This window comes from Lissotriton vulgaris, chromosome 4_1, assembly GCF_964263255.1.
Source record: "Lissotriton vulgaris chromosome 4_1, aLisVul1.2, whole genome shotgun sequence".
NCBI classification, from domain to species: Eukaryota; Metazoa; Chordata; class Amphibia; order Caudata; family Salamandridae; genus Lissotriton; species Lissotriton vulgaris.
In genome coordinates, this window is record NC_141691.1 from 352,123,854 (window position 1) to 352,144,260 (window position 20,407).

A 20,407-nucleotide genomic window follows, 5' to 3' on the forward strand; every position below is an offset into this window, starting at 1 on the left:
CGATCCGCTGCGCAGCAGCGTTCACGCAGGCGAAAACCTTTGTTTACCAACATGTGGCTTATTCCCGCCTCTCTCTTCCATTGGCTAGCTCCATAAATGGAGTTTAGCCATTGGAAGAGAGAGGCGTCCGTCATTGGCCGAGGCTATTAGTGGGTGTTCCGTCGAATTTTTCTCTTTTTGCCCAGGTCATGCAGCAGTGGGCGGTGTTTTTTTTCTTTCTTCGGCATCCTTCGTCACACCAGCCGGACGGCTCCCTGTGAGGACGCAGACCCGACCCGCTCCCTACTCCGAGTCGACTCCCGGAGGTAAGTTTTTAAATTTTCCAACACGTACCGGCCCCACTTGTAAATGCTTGTTTATAATACTGTGCAATAACGTAGTGCTACGTGAGGCCGCTTTTGTTTCATCCTTTTTAACCTTTTGTTAACCACATGGTTACAACTCATGACATGTGGTTACCTACATCTTTGCACCCCTGCGATTAAATAATCGAAGTTCTAGTTCTGCAGGAAAAAGAAAATTGGAGAGCCCATCGAGACTTCTGTTGCCCAGCTAAAACGTGATAGCCACTCGTCAGTTATATTGTGCTATTTACGCTCTTTAGGCTAAATCGGGATTAAGAAAGTCGGACAATCACCCTTTAAGGTTATGTTTCCCCTGTGAGGCTCCTCCGAGCGATACATACTAGGAGTGAGTCCGATACGGTCACCTATACGTACAGTTAGACTGCTGCCGAACACCTAGTGTTTGAGCACTGCTGTTTTTCATGGCCTGAGACCACAGGAAGGAGATGCCGGAATGACTTCTTCCTGTGCGTGGCCCCGAGGGTGTCAGTAAATGTCGTTCTCTTTTCGGCTTGAATTAGAGCATGGAACTTGCAGCTTTTAAAGTACTGGCTCGTAGTCTGTGCTATGAGGTTTGGAAATAAAAACAACGTACTTTTGTAGAAATGTTTTACTTTACTACAATTAAAAAGGTGTAAATTATTGTATCCAATAAAGCGCAATAGGCTTCTTACAGCAAAGTATTTTGAACATGGTATTTCTGTACATTTATAGTGTGACACCATAGGGAAATAAGAAGGAGAAGTATTACCTTAGTCCCTATCAACAGAGAATGGAGAGGTTAGGCACTGCGGCCAGAGTGGCTGAGAACAATGCAGGCAGCCGATGATCATCCGGGATCTCAGGGCACCGCGCCTCCTGCCACGACCCCCCATTGTGCAGGCACTTACTGAGCGGGAACACAATGAGCAGGAGTAGCAGGGTGAGACGGAGGGGAGGGACGCACTGCACGCAACACAATCTGACGAGCTGAACGGGACAAACAACAGCAGCGCCAGAGTGAATTATTTAGAAGTGCCTCATGTGACTAAACTCGAATCTATGCGCCTCGGGCTCAGCTATATGCCCTACCTATTGCTACATACAGAAGAGGGTGGAGCTGCATAGATTACCGGCTCCTGTTGTTTCAGCCAGCCAATCAGTGTTTGGGATGAAGCCACTGGGTCTGTAGGCTCGAAAGCCCTCTGTGTGTTCTGGGGCCCACAGGTAAAACGGAATTCAGGGGAACGCCTGGGTAGTCTGAGACAGGCCGTGGTGGCCGGGGCAGTGTCAGGCACCTGGGATACATGTTGCAAGACCAAGAAGGTTACTCTGTCGGGCCCGCTTGCCTGTTGCATGTCCAGCTGCCCCTTTGCCCCGTCCCACACTACGAGACCTAAGTGTGCTGCTCAGGGGTCATTTTGTTGCATTTAGTTACAAATTGTTACACCACTGCCGCAGACAGGTGGCCCCATGTCTTTACCGCCCTTTATGTGAAGCTTATACTTTAGCACTGGGATCCTACAGCAATTCAAACCCCATGACTTCCTGCCATTGGTGCAGCAGGTGCAGTAGCACCAGAACCCCGAGGGGGCCACTGAACTCTGATAATTGCTGGATAATACGATGAAAGCGTCCTTCCAATGCACCATTGTCCTTGCTCACACCAGGGCCTTGGAATTCGAGCTGCACTACTGCTTATAGACACACCCCTCCGGGATACACACACCTTCCATAACCGTATCTACTGCTGATGGGTTTAAAGGTCTCATTGAATCTCGCATCTCCCTTTTCTGTCCCAGGACATCCCATCAATTTTATCCCAGGCATGGCTGACCTATGCTTCAAACAAAATCGGTAGTTTGAGCCCCGCACGTGTGAAAGTGACACTCCTTTCCCACAAGAATTGCATACCGCAGCCTAGACATTTAGTAGCACTTTTCAGATGTTACACTTAGGGTGACCCACTGGCATGGGTCCAAATTCAGGACGGTGCAAAGTAGTGAGTGCAGAGTGTGAGTGCAGAGTGTGAGTGCAGAGTAGAGAGTGCAGAGTAGAGAGTGCAGAATAGAGAGTGCAGAGTCTGCTGAGCTCGTCCGTAGGGTACAATAGGTCTCACATTTGCGAGAGATTAAGCTATTGGCAATGTAAATGACAATGCCATTTATTTATCTGTTTTCAAAACCAACAAATAAATACACATTTTGTCATTTACAATGCCAATAGCTCTAACTTTTCCAAAGGCGAAACCGTTGCATTGTAAATGCTTGTTGAAAATGAGGTTCAAACCCTACCCATGGACTCGGCACTGCCGCTTTGGGGCACTCACGCCTAAGCAGGTGTCAGCATGATCACATCCCCTGTACCTTTAGTGACGGCAGCACCCTGCTGGAAAGGTGTTGCAGCATCACTGCTCCTAAAACAATGCTCGGGAATGTTTGCAGAGCCAGCTTTAAACCTCACTGCACACCTGGGAGAATAGCAGTGAAGTGGCAACACCTTTCTACTGCCCAAGTGTGATTCCTTCACTGTCTCCTCATTATTTCCCAAACAATGGGGTTCGGTTGATTGTGCAACCTATTATTAGAGTTTGTTCGGCCCATCATTAGACGTCTGGCAGGAATAAAAGGGACTGGCTTCCTTCTTAGACCTCTTTCAGCCGTGTCGTCGCCAGGAGGAACAGTCTCCGTCAAAAGGTTCCTGCAAACACCGCAGCTCGCATTGAGGCTGTTCCCTTCTCGAGAATGGGCTGGAGGAACCTGTCTCTGCCTGGATGCGGCAGGTGCTGTCGAAAGGAAAACACGCGAGACAAGGTATGTGCCGTTTAAACGTGTTCATTGAAGTTAATGGAAAGCAAACGTTTCTGCTGAAGGCAGCCTTGAGTCTAGTTTCCACACTTGCAACTTGATTTGTAAGTTTTATGAAAATAAATCAAAATAATTACATTCTAATTTTACCACTTTAAAAAATAAATACATATGGAAGCACATATACAATATATACTTAGAATGCCCTTTTATGTAATATTCTGTCAGGGTGGAAATGTGATTTACGAGAAGAATCAGTGCTGATCAGACAGGGCTCTAGCACAGTCTGTTCACTGTACTAGTGTCTTCCAACCTCTCATTGCATGAGTTAATGCCACACAGGGTTGCCTCATTCACCCCGCGGGGGCAGTGTGGACCCCGAGGGCGGCGCGCTAACTCGGCCAAGCTGAGGGAGGTGCACCCAACTGGCTGCGCGTAGTTAAAGTAGTGCGCTGGACAGCTCCCAACAGTCCACTGTTCATCTACTCAGAATGCAGCAGTTCTTTATTTACAACCACATGCCCTCTTTTATGTTTATAGCTCGCATCGGCTTCTATGGAAGCTGAATGTTGCTTTAAAGCGCAAAGGTCCCCCTAGGCCTAGAGGACGGAAAAGCGTAGCAAGGCCCGGGGAGCGGGGGGAGCAAGCAGCGCTGGGATCGGGGTGTTCTCTCACTAGGCACTACTGTCGAAGCTGACGTAGATACAGTCCGATGATGGAGCCAGGCCTAGTCCTGCAAGGGATGGGAGGGGGAAGTAATACGAGGGCTCTATATATTCATACAATAACAAGCATTTCAAGAAAACCGCGCTTAATGTTGGGATTTGTCTTTTGAAAGCGCGTTCGTATTTTGTTTGCTTTATTGATAACTAGTCACTGTGATAAGTAGAATCATGTCTCTAATAATGGGTTTAATGGCCTAACGTGCTGAAGTTTGGGGGGGCTGCTCGCATTTTAACCACCAAACAGCAAAGCCATGGGGAGTTATTAACAGAAAAAACACCGCCGAAAACATCGAGCAATTACCAGCTGGCCAGTTGTAAATGGTTTCTACGGGATTCAAGTGGGAGGAGTGTGTTCCAAGGCACTGGTCTATGTGGCTCAAGAGTAACTAAAAACAAGTTCTACCAATTAAAAAGAAATAGCCAATGAAACTGATCGACACCACTGGATACTAATAACCAGTCCCAAGAGGCAAATAGAATCACCTGAGCTTTAAGCAACGTCTGAAAACCGCCCGGAGTTCATCGACTGAATCCAGTAGGCACCACTAGTGACTGGTGAACTGGGGGTTGCAGCAGATCCCTGCTGTGACTCACACTTGGGTAACGTAATCCCTGAAGCACCCTATTGTTAGCAGTGTTACACAATGTGTGTGGAGTCAGCATAGTGTGGATTGCATTACTCAATCAGAGCGCGCAGCACCTTGGCCGAAGGTGTAATTGACAACTTTTCAAAACAAACCAGTTTGTGAAGTAGTGCTTATGGAACCTCCTAGCACTATATATTAGAAAATCAAAAGGTATTTGTCATATCACGGTAGTATTAAGAACGTTGCACATGCCGTCGGAGACTGATACTACATCAGAATTAAATAATGTATTGCTGTAAGCTTCGATCTGATGCTGAAAGGGTTTCTGTTCCACAAGCGTGAAACGTTCCTTGTGACTTCCGAGCCTTCTGAAAACATAAACTTCTGTTTGATTTACCCCCTAGGCTGGTTCAAGCACAGGGCGGTTACACGGTTCCTTAGATATAGCTGGCTCTATAATTATCTCAATGCTCTGGTTATTTTCCTCCCGTTCCTAATCATGTAAATGCCTTCTTTAGCACATTGTTCGTCTTCGTGCTCAGCACAACATGCATTATTCAATAATGTCCAATAGAAATAAGTAACCTGGGGGCAAGGGCAGTAACATGAAAGCAGGGCATTAACGGCTGGTGTAATCCCTGGTGGTGGGCTGCACGCCTGCTACAACCCTGCACCTATCAAAGCCACGTGTCCCACAGAAGCACCTCACGGGGACTTGGGAGGACAGCTGGGGGTATTAAATACCCTGGTAACCATGCATGGTGGTGTGGACGGCTGCAACGGGTGCTGTCAGGGCAACACAGCGTTACAGACACCTTACACGAATATTGAGAGACCTGTCTTTATCTCACAAAGAGGTTGTTAGTAAAATAGTTGCTAGTTGGAAGTGTATTTTTCATACTTCCAACATAATGACCAGGTTCCGTCACACCGCATTACGTTACACAATATAGTGGGCCTTTCGGAAGCATAAAATGCACACCTGTGTCGCATTATGCTTCATTGTGTCATGCCACATTGCATCTCACAATATGGAGGCCATCTTGGAAGTAAAAAAAACACTAATAATAGAGCTGCATGGCACTGTTGGCTTTGCCAATGCTGGAGCAATTCTAGAGGCATCCAGCATTGACAGGACCAATAGTGAGGAGTGACACGAGAGTGACAGACGGCGAGTGTGTGTCATAGAGGGAGCGGGACAAATGCGAGAGAAGGAGAGTGACAGACGGCGAGAGAGGGTCAGGGAGGGAGCAAGACAAAGGGAGTGAAGGAGAGTGACAGACGGTGAGAGAGGGTCAGGGAGGGAGCTTGACGAATGGGAGAGAGAAGAGAGATAAGGAAGAGAGAGAGAGAGAGAGAGACTACGATACCACTCTACCTCAGTATTCGGTGTGAGAAGGGTGGGAAGACTGAGACAAAAGGGTGAGTGGGGAAGGGGGAGGGGGAAAGAAGAGCACTGATGTGCACTCAATCTGGCGGGGCTCAGGTGGGGGTCGTGGGAGAGAAAGGATCAGGGCACACACTTACATGGAAAATACTAGCAACACTGTCGATGTTTGAAAAATGGAAAAATAGTCCACTCCCATCAGCAGCGGAAGGGTACACTCACCGGTTTAAACCGAGAGTCAAAACCTAAATGCTCGAGAGGCAGGACAAGCACGAGCACAGAGAAGACAGCAGTCGGAACAGGAGCAGATAAGTGTAATAGAGAAGGACGTCAATTAACCAGGAGTAAACATGGACCCCACTGTAAGGCACATAGAAGTTTGAAGTACAGCATTATTGCTCTCGGTGCTGTCGGTAGCTAAAGCTCTTGACAGTGACAACGAGGCTGCAAAACCGTGCTAGGCTCATTTCTCCACTTGAAGCGGCTTTGTGTTTGTGATCTATGCATGTTTTTGTGAAAGGATTTTATTGTGAACTCTTCCAATGCCACTGTCCTTGAGGTATGCAGGCGCTCCAAAAGGGCTCGAGGACAGGACCGTCTGTTTCTTGATTCAGGTCACCGTTCATGAATATTAAACATGTTTCTGATAATAACAGGCCCCGTTGGACTACTCCCAGGGTGCCTATGGCTTGATTTTTAATGTGCTGCTGCAATTAAAGCTTTTAGAGAACACCACGACTTGTTCTGTAAAGTACATTGGTAGCAAATGCGTAGGCGCAGTGCACCGCCCTGGCAGCAGGTAGGTTTGATGCTTCATCCTGTCCTGATAGAACGCGCGCGTGGCGCTCTGACTCCGCCCACCAGGCATATCAAGTATATACAGCGGGGAATGCCTCACAGCCTGTGAGTCACAGGTAGCGGCTGGCCTGCTCTGGTCTGGAGGGGGGTGTCTCAGTTCTGACCTCAACCTTGTTAGCAGCCGGGGTGCTCTACCATGCCCGCTCCACTAGCAGCATGGGTTCTGGACCGTCTCTTTGCAGCAACGTGTACCTGATGTGTTGCTGTAACAACACCTGCGGCAGTGTGAAGGGTCGATGCCCCATACTAGCAGCAGCAGGGTGTTCGGTTCTGGGCCAGGTGCTGGCAGCCCTATCAATGCCTCATGGTAGCAGCAGCAGGGTGCTTGGTTCTGGGCCGGGTGCTGGCAGCCCTATCGATGCCTCATACTAGCAGCAGCAGGGTGCTTGGTTCTGGGCCAGTGCTGGCAGCCCTATCGTTGGCTCATACTAGCAGCAGCAGGGTGCTTGGTTCTTGGCCAGGTGCTGGCATCCCTATCGATGCCCCATACTAGCAGCAGCAGCATGCTTGGTTCTGGGTCGGGTGCTGGCAGCCCTATCGATGCCTCATACTAGCAGCAGCAGGGTGCTGGTTCTGGGCCGGGTGCTGGCAGTCCTATCGTTGCCCCATACTAGCAGAAGCAGCAGGGTGCTGGTTCTGGGCCGGGTGTTGGCATCCCTATCGATGCCCCATAGTAGCAGCAGCAGCATGCTTGGTTCTGGGTCGGGTGCTGGCAGCCCTCACTTTGCCCCATACTAGCAGCAGCAGGGTGCTTGGTCCTGGGCCGGCGCTGGCAGCCCTATCGTTGCCTCATACTAGCAGCAGCAGGGTGCTTGGTTCTGGGCCAGGTACTGGCAGTCCTATCGATGCCTCATACTAGCAGCAGCAGGGTGCTAGGTTCTCGGCCGGGTGCTGGCAGTCCTATCTTTGCCCCATACTAGCAGCAGCAGCATGCTTGGTTCTGGGCCGGGTGCTGGCAGCCCTATCGATGCCCGATACTAGCAGCAGCAGCATGCTTGGTTCTGGGTCGGGTGCTGGCCGTCCTACCGATGCCTCATACTGGCAGCAGCAGGGTGCTTGGTTCTGGGCCAGGTGCTGGCAGCCCTATGGTTGCCTCAAACTGGCAGTAGCAGGGTGCTTGGCTCTGGGCCCGTGCTGGCAGCCCTATTGATGTCCCATACTTGCAGCAGCAAGGTGCTTGATTCTGGGCCAGTGCTGGCAGTCCTATCGATGCTCCATACTAGCAGCAGCAGAGTGCTTGGTTCTGGGCCGGCGCTGGCAGCTCTGCCGATGCCCCATACCAGCAGCATGTTTGGTTCTGGGCCGGGTGCTGGCAGCCCTATCGATGCCCCATACTAGCAGCAGCATGCTTGGTTCTGGGTCGGGTGCTGGCAGTCCTATCGATGCCTCACACTGGCAGTAGCAGGGTGCTTGGTTCTGGGCCAGGTGCTGGCAGCCCTCACGTTGCCCCATACTAGCAGCAGCAGGGTGCTTGGTTCTGGGCCGGCGCTGGCAGCCCTATCGTTGCCTCATACTAGCAGCAGCAGGGTGCTTGGTTCTGGGTCAGGTACTGGCAGTCCTATCGATGCCTCATACTAGCAGCAGCAGGGTGCTAGGTTCTCGGCCGGGTGCTGGCAGTCCTATCGTTGCCCCATACTAGCAGCAGCAGCATGCTTGGTTCTGGGCCGGGTGCTGGCAGCCCTATCGATGCCCCATACTAGCAGCAGCAGCATGCTTGGTTCTGGGTCCGGTGCTAACCGTCCTACCGATGCCTCATACTGGCAGCAGCAGGGTGCTTGGTTCTAGGCCAGGTGCTGGCAGCCCTATCGTTGCCCCATACTTGCAGCAGCAAGGTGCTTGGTTCTGGGCCAGTGCTGGCAGTCCTATCGATGCCCCATACTAGCAGCAGCAGGGTGCTTGGTTCTGGGCCGGTGCTGGCAGCCCTATCGATGCCCCATACCAGCAGCAGTAGCATGTTTGGTTCTGGGGCGGGTGCTGGCAGCCCTATCAATGCCCCATACTAGCAGTAGCAGCATGCTTGGTTCTGGGTCGGGTGCAGGCAGTCCTATCGATGCCTCATACTGGCAGCAGCCGGGTGCTTGGTTCTGGGCCGGCGCTGGCAGCCCTATCGATGCGCCATACTGGCAGCAGCAGCATGGTTGGTTCTGGGCCGGGTGCTGGCAGCCCTCTTGATGCCCCATACTAGCAGCAGCAGCATGCTTGGTTCTGGGCCAGTGCTGGCAGTCCTATCGATGCCTCATACTGGCAGCAGCAGGGTGCTTGGTTCTGGGCCGGCGCTGGCAGCCCTATCGATGCTCCATGCTAGCAGCAGCAGGGTGCTTGGTTCTGGGCCAGGTGCTGGCAGCCCTATCGTTGCCTCAAACTGGCAGCAGCAGGGTGCTTGGTCCTGGGCCAGTGCTTGCAGCCCTATCGATGCCCCATACTAGCAGCAGCAGCATGCTTGGTTCTGGGTCGGGTGCTGGCAGTCCTATCGTTGCCCCATACCAGCAGCAGTAGTATGTTTGGTTCTGGGGCGGGTGCTGGCAGCCCTATCGATGCCCCATACCATCAGCAGCAGCATGCTTGGTTCTGGGCCGGGTGCTGGCGGCCCTATTGATGCCCCATACTAGCAGCAGCAGGGTGCTTGGTTCTGGGCCGGTGCTGGCAGCCCTATCATTACCTCAAACTGGCAGCAGCAGGGTGCTTGGTTCTGGGCCAGTGCTGGCAGCCCTATCGATGCCCCATACTAGCAGCAGCAGCATGCTTGGTTCTGGGTCGGGTGCTGGCAGTCCTATCGATGCCTCATACTAGCAGCAGCAGGGTGCTTGGTTCTGGGCCAGTGATTGCAGTCCTATCGATGCCCCGTGCTAGCAGCAGCAGGGTGCTTAGTTCTGGGCCAGGTGCTGGCAGCCCTATCGTTGCCTCAAACTGGCAGCAGCAGGGTGCTTGGTTCTGGGCCAGTGCTGGCAGCCCTATCGATGCCCCATACTAGCAGCAGCAGCATGCTTGGTTCTGGGTCGGGTGCTGGCAGTCCTATCGATGCCTCATACTAGCAGCAGCAGGGTGCTTGGTTCTGGGCCAGTGCTGGCAGCCCTATCGATGCCGCATACTAGCAGCAGCAGGGTGCTTGGTTCTGGGCCGGGTGCTGGCAGCCCTATCATTGCCTCATACTAGCAGCAGCAACAGGGTGCTGGTTCTGGGCCGGCGCTGGCAGGCCTATCGATGCCTCATACTGGCAGCAGCAGGGTGCTTGGTTCTGGGCCGGTGCTGACAGCTCTATCGATGCCCCATACTAGCAGCAGCAGGGTGCTTGGTTCTGGGCCGGGTGCTGGCAGCCCTATCATTGCCTCAAACTGGCAGCAGCAGGGTGCTTGGTTCTGGGCCGGGTGCTGGCAGCCCTATCGATACCTCATACTAGCAGCAGCAACAGGGTGCTGGTTCTGGGCCGGCGCTGGCAGGCCTATCGATGCCCCATACTAGCAGCAGCAGGGTGCTTGGTTCTGGGACGGGTGCTGGCAGCCCTAGCTGTACTCAATGCTGTACCTCATTCTGAAAGCAAACCTGGTCTACTTTCTTCCATTTTTAGCTCTGGCGCTAGACAATACTTTGTGTTTTTTTAAACAATACATATTTACAGGGTCTTTCAGCCCGCCTCTTCATTAACTGATTTGCTGTAGCATCTCTCGCAATTTACTTTCGCCCACCCTAGCACACAGCACGCGGCAGCGGTCAGCCTACGTCATCCATTGGTTCACATGATCGTCCGTGATGGTATTTTGCTCTTGCACAATGTGCTCATCTGCCCAACGATTACTCATTTCCAGAGGCAGGACTACTGGTGCAATGTATGCATGTACTTTACATTGGTGTGCATGTATATATATATATAGCTATAGTCTAGTGCCAGACTAAAGCAGGAACACGTCAACCATTTTTATATATTCTGTATTCTGATATAAAATAAGCGATATTTAAAAAATAATTGTGCCATTTACATACGGAGTGCTGCCTATCTCTGTTGCAGCAAAATGCTGCTGGACGGGACCCGAGAAGACAATGTTTGCTTTAATACAGTGTGTGCCTCCATAGGAATTTTTTTTTCATAAAAGAAGCATTGGCAAAGTCAAAATGTCGGTAGTCAAGGCCCCCATCTATTGGCTTTGCCAGTGGTTCTTTACAGTCTAGGTGTTCCTTGCCCCACTGTCCATATCCATACTACTAGCAACCCGTCCGACGTTGTCCGGGTATGAATTGCTGCCGGCCAGTAGTATATTGTTTTGTAGGATTTCGATTTTGATATTATTTCTTATCTGTGACAGGCCTGTGAAACGCTCCGATTCACAGTGCACTGCTGATGCACTTAAGAGTGCGCGTTCAGTAGTGTGTGAACTCGAGTTTCCCTACTTTATATTTCCTTGCAATATTATATAGCGCGAACTCGACAACATGGCATGAGCATAATTTACATTACAGAAGAACACATTAATTTGTGGTAGGCACGGGGAGACAAAGCGATTTGCCTGGAATCACAGGATGTTGAGCTGATGCCGAGATTCGAACGTAGCTCCCCAGCTCTAAAGTTTGCAATTCTAGAACTTGTGGCGGGAGGTGTGGCTAAAAGTGTATGTCTGTGCTGGGCATCAATGAGAGAGACCTGTGCATTTTTCAAATCGGTGGTGAAAAAATATGAGTATGTTGCTGGAGATGTGGGCCGCCGTGCCACCAATGGAGGGGGAGGGTAAACACCCATTATTCCGCAACTTTTTTTCCGCATACTTTCATTACGAAAGTACCATGACTCCGCAATGCCATTATAATGCATGGCATTACATTTTATATGCTTTTACCACGCATACATTTACAACGAAATTCATTGCAAATGCATGAATGGTAAAAGCATGTTTTTTTAAAAATGTTTGGATAAGGTAAGTATGGGTATAGCGGTATATGTTTTGGGGTACTGAGGTATATGTTTTGGGGTGTTTGGGTATTTTAAGGGTTCAGATATAGTTTTGGGTCATGGGGTACAGAGGTAGTTTTAGGGTTTAGGGATAGGTTTGGGTTTTGGGGTATAGGGGTATTTTTAGGGTTCAGGGGTAGGTTTGGGTTTTGGGGTATATGGGTATATTAAGGGTTCAGGGCTAGGTTTGGGTTTTCGGGTACATGGTTATTTTTAGGGTACAGGGGTAAGTTTGGGTTTTGGGGTACAGGGGTATTTTTAGGGTTCAGGGCTAGGTTTGGATTTTGGGGTACAGGGGTATTTTTAGGGTTCAGGGGTAGGTTTGGGTTTTGAGGTACAGGGGTATTTATAGGGTGTAGGGCTAGGTTTGGGTTTTGGGGTACAGGAGTATTTTTAGTGTTTAGTGATGGGTTTGGGTTTTGGGGTACAGGGTATATTTATAGGGTTAAGATGGGTTAGTGTTTAAGGGTGTTGGGGTATTTTGAGGAGTAAGGGTGGGTTATGACTATGGGGTGCAGGGGTATTTAAAGGGAGCAGGGTGGACACCCGGAGCTGGAATGTACAGAACCTGGGAAGAAAAAACAATGAAATATTGGGCCCAATGCTCGCGGCCCGCACTCGCCCACGCCCCCAGCACACGCCCACAGCACACGATATGAGACATGGCATGAAGGGCGGAACGTACCACACGCCCCCAGCGTTTGTCACACCCCCAGCACACGCCCACAGCACCACGCAGACACGCCCACAAGGGACTACTTTGCTGGCACGGTTCTTTTACCTTTCAAATGTATATGGTGGGCGTCTGCATAGCCTATGTCCTTCTGCTGCAACTGCCCTTTCCAATGCTCTATTGGGTGTTGTGATTGGTGCTGTGGTTCCTGAGATTACCCGACTCAAAGGTTTGGGCTCTCTCTTTATTATATTAGTATAGATTAACCGTGCGAGGGTTTGGTTCTGTACCCTATACTGGCTGCAGGAAGGGTCAGTTCTGTTCTCCTTTTCTGTTGGAATTGGCAGCTGTATGTATATTTTCCCTGGCAGCAGTGAATGTGCACTAGACTATACCTTAGAATGGAGAAAAGTGGGTACCTGGTCCCGTGTCCGATTCTGTCAGCTGTGAGTGCCTCACGGGTGCGCCTTGCCACTGCCGGAGGCGGGTGTGCTCGTTCTGTGCGCTATCCTGTCTATGCTTACTTCTGTGCATTTAACCAGCAGACGGGTGCTCAGTGCTGCACCCTTTCTTGGGAGTAGGAGCAGCATGTAATCGTGTTCTCGGAAATAATAAACGTGACAGGTTTTGTATTAAGGAGTGAATGCGATCGGTGCTGCAATATACATTGGCTGGCAGCAGCATGTGGAAGGAAACTGGTTCAGTAACCTGTCCTGAAAGGTGCGGCATAATTGGATCTGTACTGCATACGGACAAAAGCAGTTTAAAAAAACTGGAGAAAAAAAACAATATGCTTTGCGCCGTTCGAAATCCTGGCAGATGCTGTGCTACGAGTAATACGGTATCTCGTCAGCCACAGGTGTGATTAACGCCTGGCTGGTCGTGGCGACATGAGTGTTGCCACTTAATATAGGATAGATAGCACTAAGCATTGCTGTGGCAAGATGTGGAGACCGTAGCATTGGATGCGCTCAGTACCGTACCGTAGCCAGGGGCAGTAAATGCTCCCTTGATGGTCCCTCCAGCACATTTGCTTGGTAGTGTTTTGAAGGGCAGCTCTATGCAATGTAGCGTGAAGCAGCTCCAGAAACGTAAACAGGCGCATCACAACACGTGGGCAGCATTGTGAAGGGAGCTGCACACAGTCCCCTGATACTGAGCCCGCAGGCGACCACAGAGATTAATGAACAGCTGATGACATTAATTGTTTATACCCTGTGGGAGCCCAACCCCAATAATGTATGCACCACGATTATTACCTCAGACGACCGGGCTCCGTTCTTCTTGTCAATCTAGTAGTAACACTCCCCTTCCTAACACTAAACATCCTGATTTAGCAGAGTAACATTCAAATTGGAACTGAATCAGATCAGTGACGGAGTTCTACATTGAAAGGGCGTTTTTAAAATGTATTGCACAATTTTTAATTTAATAGGTGATGGAAAATTGCCATGAAGGCTCGGACACGGAACACCTCATCACAAATCCGAACAAATATCACTATTTAAAAAGTTAATCTCTTCTGATTAGGGGTTTTAAAATACATTTTATGCTGAACCAATTAGCAAAACTGGTTCAGAATGACATAATGATGGTTAGGTCGCATTGGCAAAAATAAAACTGTTAGCACTAACCCATTTCTTAAGGTAAAAGGAAATCAATATTTATGTCACAGCACTCTGTGCTCCACGGAAACTGTGAGGAAAGAAGACTTGCACCGGGTCTTTTATTGGGAAGGGGAATGAGCAGGCGCAAGTTGAACATAACGTTAAAAGCTTCATCCACTCTGATAAACTGGAGTCTCACACCAAAATGTGACAAAACTATATCATATTATATTATTATTCACACTTATAACCAATATAATCGTTGTTTCAAATGGGTCTTCATTAGTTCATCGGTTACAACCATATGCATCAGTAACATCACTAATTTGCACAAATAATTTGTCACCCAAAGTTTAGACGCGAGAAAAAATTTCTTTAACTAAGCAAACACAATGAGATGATGGAAAGAGCGCTGAAACTTTTCATTCACCCCCATTCAGTGTTAGATCTGCGTTGAATCCATCTTCGTTCTTTAGCTCACTTCAACACCACAGTCCGGACCCAGCCATATACAAATCAGTCTTGACCCTGTTCCTCAAGGGAACAGTCCAGCCCAAACTGCCAAGCCAGGTCTTCCCTGGACCGGAAACAAGCATCCTGGGACCGGTTTCTGGGTAACACCACTCATCAGTCAGGCTAGCTTGAATTCAGTGGCAAAGTGAGGAAGGGACCCATGTTTGGACATAGCCTGCCAACTCAGGGCAAACAAAGCAAATCCAAGGAAATGATGGGCAGGGTGCTGAAACTTTTCAGACACTCACCTCCAGTCACTATTAGATCTGGGTTGAATCTATCATCGATCTTTAGCTCACTTCGTCACCCCAATTCGGACCCAGTTATATTCAAATCAGTCTTGACCCTATTCCTCATGGGAACTGTCCAGCCCAACTTCCAATGCTCGTCTTTCTTGGACCGGAAACAAGCAACCTGGGACCGGTTTCAGGGTAACACTCCTCATCAGCCAGGCTAACTTGAATGCAGTAGCAAAGTGAGAATGGGACCCACTTCTGGTTATTCCCATGCCAACTTAGGGTGAACAAAGCAAACACAAGGAGATATTGGATGGAGCGCTGAAACTTTTCAGACACTCAATCCCAATCACTATTAGATCTGGGTTGAATGCATCATTGTTCTTTAGCTCACTTTGCCAGCCCAGTTCAGACCCAGCTATGTGCAAATCAGTCTTAACACCCCTCATCATCATGGCTGACTGGTTTGGCAGTTCGGGCTGGACTGTTCCCATGAGTAACAGGGCCAAGACTGATTTGAAGATGGCTGGGTCTGAACTGGGGTGGCGAGTGAGCTAAAGAACGATGATGAATTCAACCCAGATCTGTGACTGGGGGGGAGTGTCTGAAAAGTTTCAGGGCCCCATCCATCATCTCCTCGTGTTTGCTTAGTTCACCCTAAGTTGGCAGGGCATGCTCAGACATGAGCCCCTTGCTCGCTCTGCACTGGATTCAAGCTACCCTGGCTGATGAGGGGTGTTATCCCGAAACCGTTCCAAGGATAAATTTTTCCGGTCCAATGAAGACCTGGCTTGGCAGTTTGGCCTGGACTGTTCCCATAAGTAACAGGGTCAAGATTGATTTTCATTTGGCTTGGTCTGATATGGGGTGGCACCTACTAATCAACATTATTTGAACATATTCCCTAAACATTTAGAAAAAACACTCACTAAAAGCCTTTCATGTACTGGCATCTTTTATTTAAATTCATCTTGATTAGTTCCAACTTTAACATTGTTATTTATATTATCTGAGACATATCCAACAGTAATCCGAATGCACACCAACAGACCAACTAATGCTAATAGTGTTGTAATCAACAGCATCATCGTTACCAATTTACAGCATCTGTTGCTTCTAATCTTCCATTGATTCAAAAATCCATTTCGTTAAAAAAATTAAAAATCAACAAAACATGCTTTAAAACAATATTTTGTACTTTTTCTTAATTTATTATAACAATAATCAAAAACAAAATTTGCTGCAAACATCAGTATTATCTTTGAAGTCCTTTTCAAAAACCTCGGTCTAATTCTTCACTTAGCTCCACTCATTCCAGCCCTCTGGCTCAACTCAACCTTTTCACAGCACTGGGATGCTCCTGGGTAGCCAACGCGCTTTACAAATTCTCATTCCATTCCATTCCATTCCATTCCAAATGCTCATCGAGTAAACTCAGCATCTTAATTCAGTTTTTTAAATAATTATTTCTGTTTCAGTCAGTGTCTTTTATCAGATCTAAAATCACTGTTATTCAAAATCTCTATTTTTAGGTGGTTCTTCCTCAGTCTCAGTCTCTGAGTCACTCTCAAACTTATATCTGACTTGTTCACCAAAGAGTAACACCCTCAACTCCATCTACTACTTCTTTTTCTGATACTGTGGCTAAATGCACCCACTCAAGTGAGGCATATTTTCAATTTGAAACTCTCCTTCTGGTTGATCATTTAGATATTGATAATTCACTCCCACCTGCTTCTGAATTCAACTAAAAATTCATCTGTCTCTCTAAACCTCTTTCTGGCTCACAGTGCTTTCATTTGCAAGTTTTCTTCCTTGGAATGTCTCAATCTTTTCTCTTTTAACAAATGTCTTTCTCTTTGTTAAGTTTGTAGATTTATATAGGGAGGTTTATCACCAGTGAGGGTATCCAGGTGCTGTCCATGGGCATGGGGAGGTTAAGTGATTTGCCCAGAATCGCAGGATGTTGCATCAACACCGAGACTCAAATCTGGAACCCCAGCTCCCGAGTTAACAGCTCTGGTTGCTGCACCACATCCTCTCGCCAAGACTTTGACTTGAGCCCAATCCTTAACTCTGCCTGAACTTGGCCTTTGATCAGTCTTGTCTCTGCCTAATTCATCCACAGTGAATTTCTTTATTTCGAAAGGGGTCTTTGCCACTTTAATTCTCAATTTTAACTTGGGGCAACTTTGATCAGAGGTTACTTCTTCCTGCTGCCACTCATGATTTGTTTTTTTGGACTGCGACAGCTCTTCATTCTGATCACTCTGTGTAACTGGACTTCAGGTGTTTATGGTTCTTCATCAGAACTCCTGCCTTGAGTGGTCGCTCCCCTGTCTGCTTGCTGAAAGGCGATATCGTACTGTTAAGCTGCTTTTTACGAAGTGTTGCTCATTTATTTAAACAGCGCCAGGACTCTATAGCGTTTCAGTGTTGTTTACTCATTTATTTCAATAGCGCAAGTATTCTATAGCGTTTCAGTGTTTATTTATCTATTTCAACAGCGCCAGGACTCATTAGCGTTTTTCATCGCCTGGTCACTGCTTTACTGGCTGCTTGCTTGCTCGCTCTAATATTTACCTGCGCATTCTGATATTGACCTCGTGTGTTATCCCCCGGCGCCCTGCTCTGCCCTCCCCTCCATTTTGATTTTGTTGTTGTTGTTGTTCCCTTGAGCCCGCCACGCCTCCCAGCTGAGCCACCCTCCCACTACCAATATAGAGCGCCCTCTGACCTCACAACGACGTGATCCACTCCTCGCTCCTGCCTTGAGTGGTCGCTCCCCTGTCTGCTTGCTGAAAGGCGGTATCGTACTGTTAAGCTGCTTTTTACGAAGTGTTGCTCATTTATTTAAACAGCGCCAGGACTCTATAGCGTTTCAGTGTTGTTTACTCATTTATTTCAATAGCGCAAGTATTCTATAGCGATTCAGTGTTTATTTATCTATTTCAACAGCGCCAGGACTCATTAGCGTTTTTCATCGCCTGGTCACTGCTTTACTGGCTGCTTGCTTGCTCGCTCTAATATTTACCTGCGCATTCTGATATTGACCTCGTGTGTTATCCCCCGGCGCCCTGCTCTGCCCTCCCCTCCATTTTGATTTTGTTGTTGTTGTTGTTCCCTTGAGCCCGCCATGCCTCCCAGCTGAGCCGCCCTCCCACTACCAATATAGAGCGCCCTCTGACCTCACAACGACGTGATCCACTCCTCGCTCCTGCCTTGAGTGGTCGCTCCCCTGTCTGCTTGCTGAAAGGCGGTATCGTACTGTTAAGCTGCTTTTTACGAAGTGTTGCTCATTTATTTAAACAGCGCCAGGACTCTATAGCGTTTCAGTGTTGTTTACTCATTTATTTCAATAGCGCAAGTATTCTATAGCGTTTCAGTGTTTATTTATGTATTTCAACAGCGCCAGGACTCATTAGCGTTTTTCATCGCCTGGTCACTGCTTTACTGGCTGCTTGCCTGCTCGCTCTAATATTTACCTGCGCATTCTGATATTGACCTCGTGTGTTATCCCCCGGCACCCTGCTCTGCCCTCCCCTCCATTTTGATTTTGTTGTTGTTCCCTTGAGCCCGCCACGCCTCCCAGCTGAGCCGCCCTCGCCCCTCCCCCCTCCACTATCCATATATGACAGTCGCTCCCGCGCGCAGCGTTCACGCGCAGTGACCGCGCCCAATCCGCGCCGAAGGTGCGCCAAAGGTAAGCCCGTCTACGCCCGTCTGCGCCTGGACCGCTCCCAGCGCCAGACCCCCTGCCCCTCACGCTGCCCAGCCCTCCCGCATTACCTACGATGCCGCCACCCTCCTAGCCCTTAATCCCGGTCGCGCCCCCAACTGCATCCAAGCTGCTCCTGGACACACCCATGGACCTTTCTCTTGCTACTCCTGCAAATTCATCGGCACCGACAACATCTCCGCTACAACCACACCACAGATTCCCGACCCCAACCACCTACAATGCATCCTTCTCAACACTCGATCGGTCCACAGACACGCCATTGAACTATGGAATCTACTAGACACCATCTCTCCAGACATCGCCTTCCTAACAGAAACATGGATGAACGCTTCCTCCGCCCCAGACATCACCATTGCCATCCCTGAAGACTATAAGATCACATGCAAGGACCGCACCGGCCACACAGGAGGAGGAATCGCTATCGTCCATAAAAAATCAATCCACATCTCAACCAGCTCTGACGTCAACCTCGCCAACTCTGAACACCTTCACTTCCAGATCCACACCGACCCCAAGACCACACTCAGAGGCACCCTCCTTTACAGGCCACCAGGACCCCGCGCAAAATTCAGTGAAGACATCACGGACTTCATCACTCCACACGCGCTCCCCTCCAAAGATTACATCCTTCTGGGAGACCTCAACTTTCACCTTGAAAAGAACAACGACCGCAACACCACCACCCTCTTGGACAACCTCGCCAACCTCGGACTTAAACAACTGGTCACTTCCCCCACCCACATCGCAGGTCACACACTCGACCCCATCTTCACCTCCAGCAATCATGTCTCCTTCAGCCACACTACGTATCTCCTCTGGACTGACCACAGCTGCGTTCACTTCACATACAACAAGCCGAAACCCACCAACCACCTCCAACCAACTCTGCAAAGAAACTGGAACAAAATCACCATCGACCAGATCTCCTCATCGCTCCTTCTAAACACCCCAGCCCACTCTTCTAACCCAGACCAAGCCGCCGCCAACTTCACCCTATGGTTATCCAACACCGCCGACATCCTAGCACCACTGAAAAAACGTCAACGCAAACCTAGCAGCAAGAAGGCCTCATGGTTCAACGATGATCTTAAGAAGTCCAAGAAACTCTGCCGCTCCCTTGAAAAGGCCTGGAAAAAAGACCCATCCACCAGCACCAAGGACGCCTTCAAAAACGCCACCCGCACACACCACCAACTAATCCGAAAGGCCAAGAAAACAGCATTCAAGGATCGACTAGATAACAACGCCCACAACAGCAAGGAACTTTTCAACATCGTCAAGGAATTTACCAACCCCTCGGCCAACTCCAACGACATCACCCCTTCTCAAGCCCTCTGCGACTCCCTGGCTTTATTCTTCCACAACAAAATTGCAGGCATCCACAACAGCTTCGACAACCAACCCGAAGACCAACCCACCCAACCATATGCTGAACATTCTCCCCCCTTGAACGCTCTTAACGACTGGAACCCAATCTCCACTGAGGACACCATCCGCCTGATGAACTCCATCCACTCAGGATCCCCCACAGACCCATGTCCTCACCACATCTTCAACAAAGCAGACTCAGTCATAGCACCGCACCTCCGAGACGTCATCAACTGCTCCTTCAACTCCGCCACCTTCCAGGAAAGCTGGAAACACGCTGAACTCACCGCCCTTCTGAAAAAACCCACAGCGGACCCCACCGAACTCAAAAATTACCGCCCCATATCGCTCCTTCCTTTCCCAGCCAAAGTCATCGAGAAAGCTGTCAACAACCAACTCGCCGCCTTCCTCGAAGCCAACAAATCCCTCGACTCCTCACAATCTGGCTTCCGAGCAAAACACAGCACTGAGACCGCCCTCATCGCAGCAACAGATGACATTCGAACTCTACTGGACAATGGAGACACAGTCGCCCTCATCCTCCTCGACCTCTCTGCAGCCTTCGACACAGTCTGCCACAGTACCCTTTTACAACGCCTCAGAAACATCGGAATACAAGGAAAAGCACTTGAATGGATCACC

At 49.3% G+C, this 20,407-nt stretch overlaps 1 protein-coding gene across 1 annotated transcript in view; it reads left to right on the plus strand.

Annotated features, from left to right (window-relative positions):
• The first annotated feature begins 2,969 nt into the window (after positions 1-2,969).
• LOC147718741 (sodium- and chloride-dependent neutral and basic amino acid transporter B(0+)-like) overlaps positions 2,970-20,407 on the plus strand; it is a 255,411-nt gene continuing 237,973 nt past the window's right edge. The window contains exon 1 of the mRNA XM_086918728.1: positions 2,970-3,136. Coding sequence (XP_086774854.1) covers positions 3,068-3,136 — 69 coding nt within the window. The 5' untranslated portion in view covers positions 2,970-3,067. The remainder of the gene's footprint in view (positions 3,137-20,407) is intronic.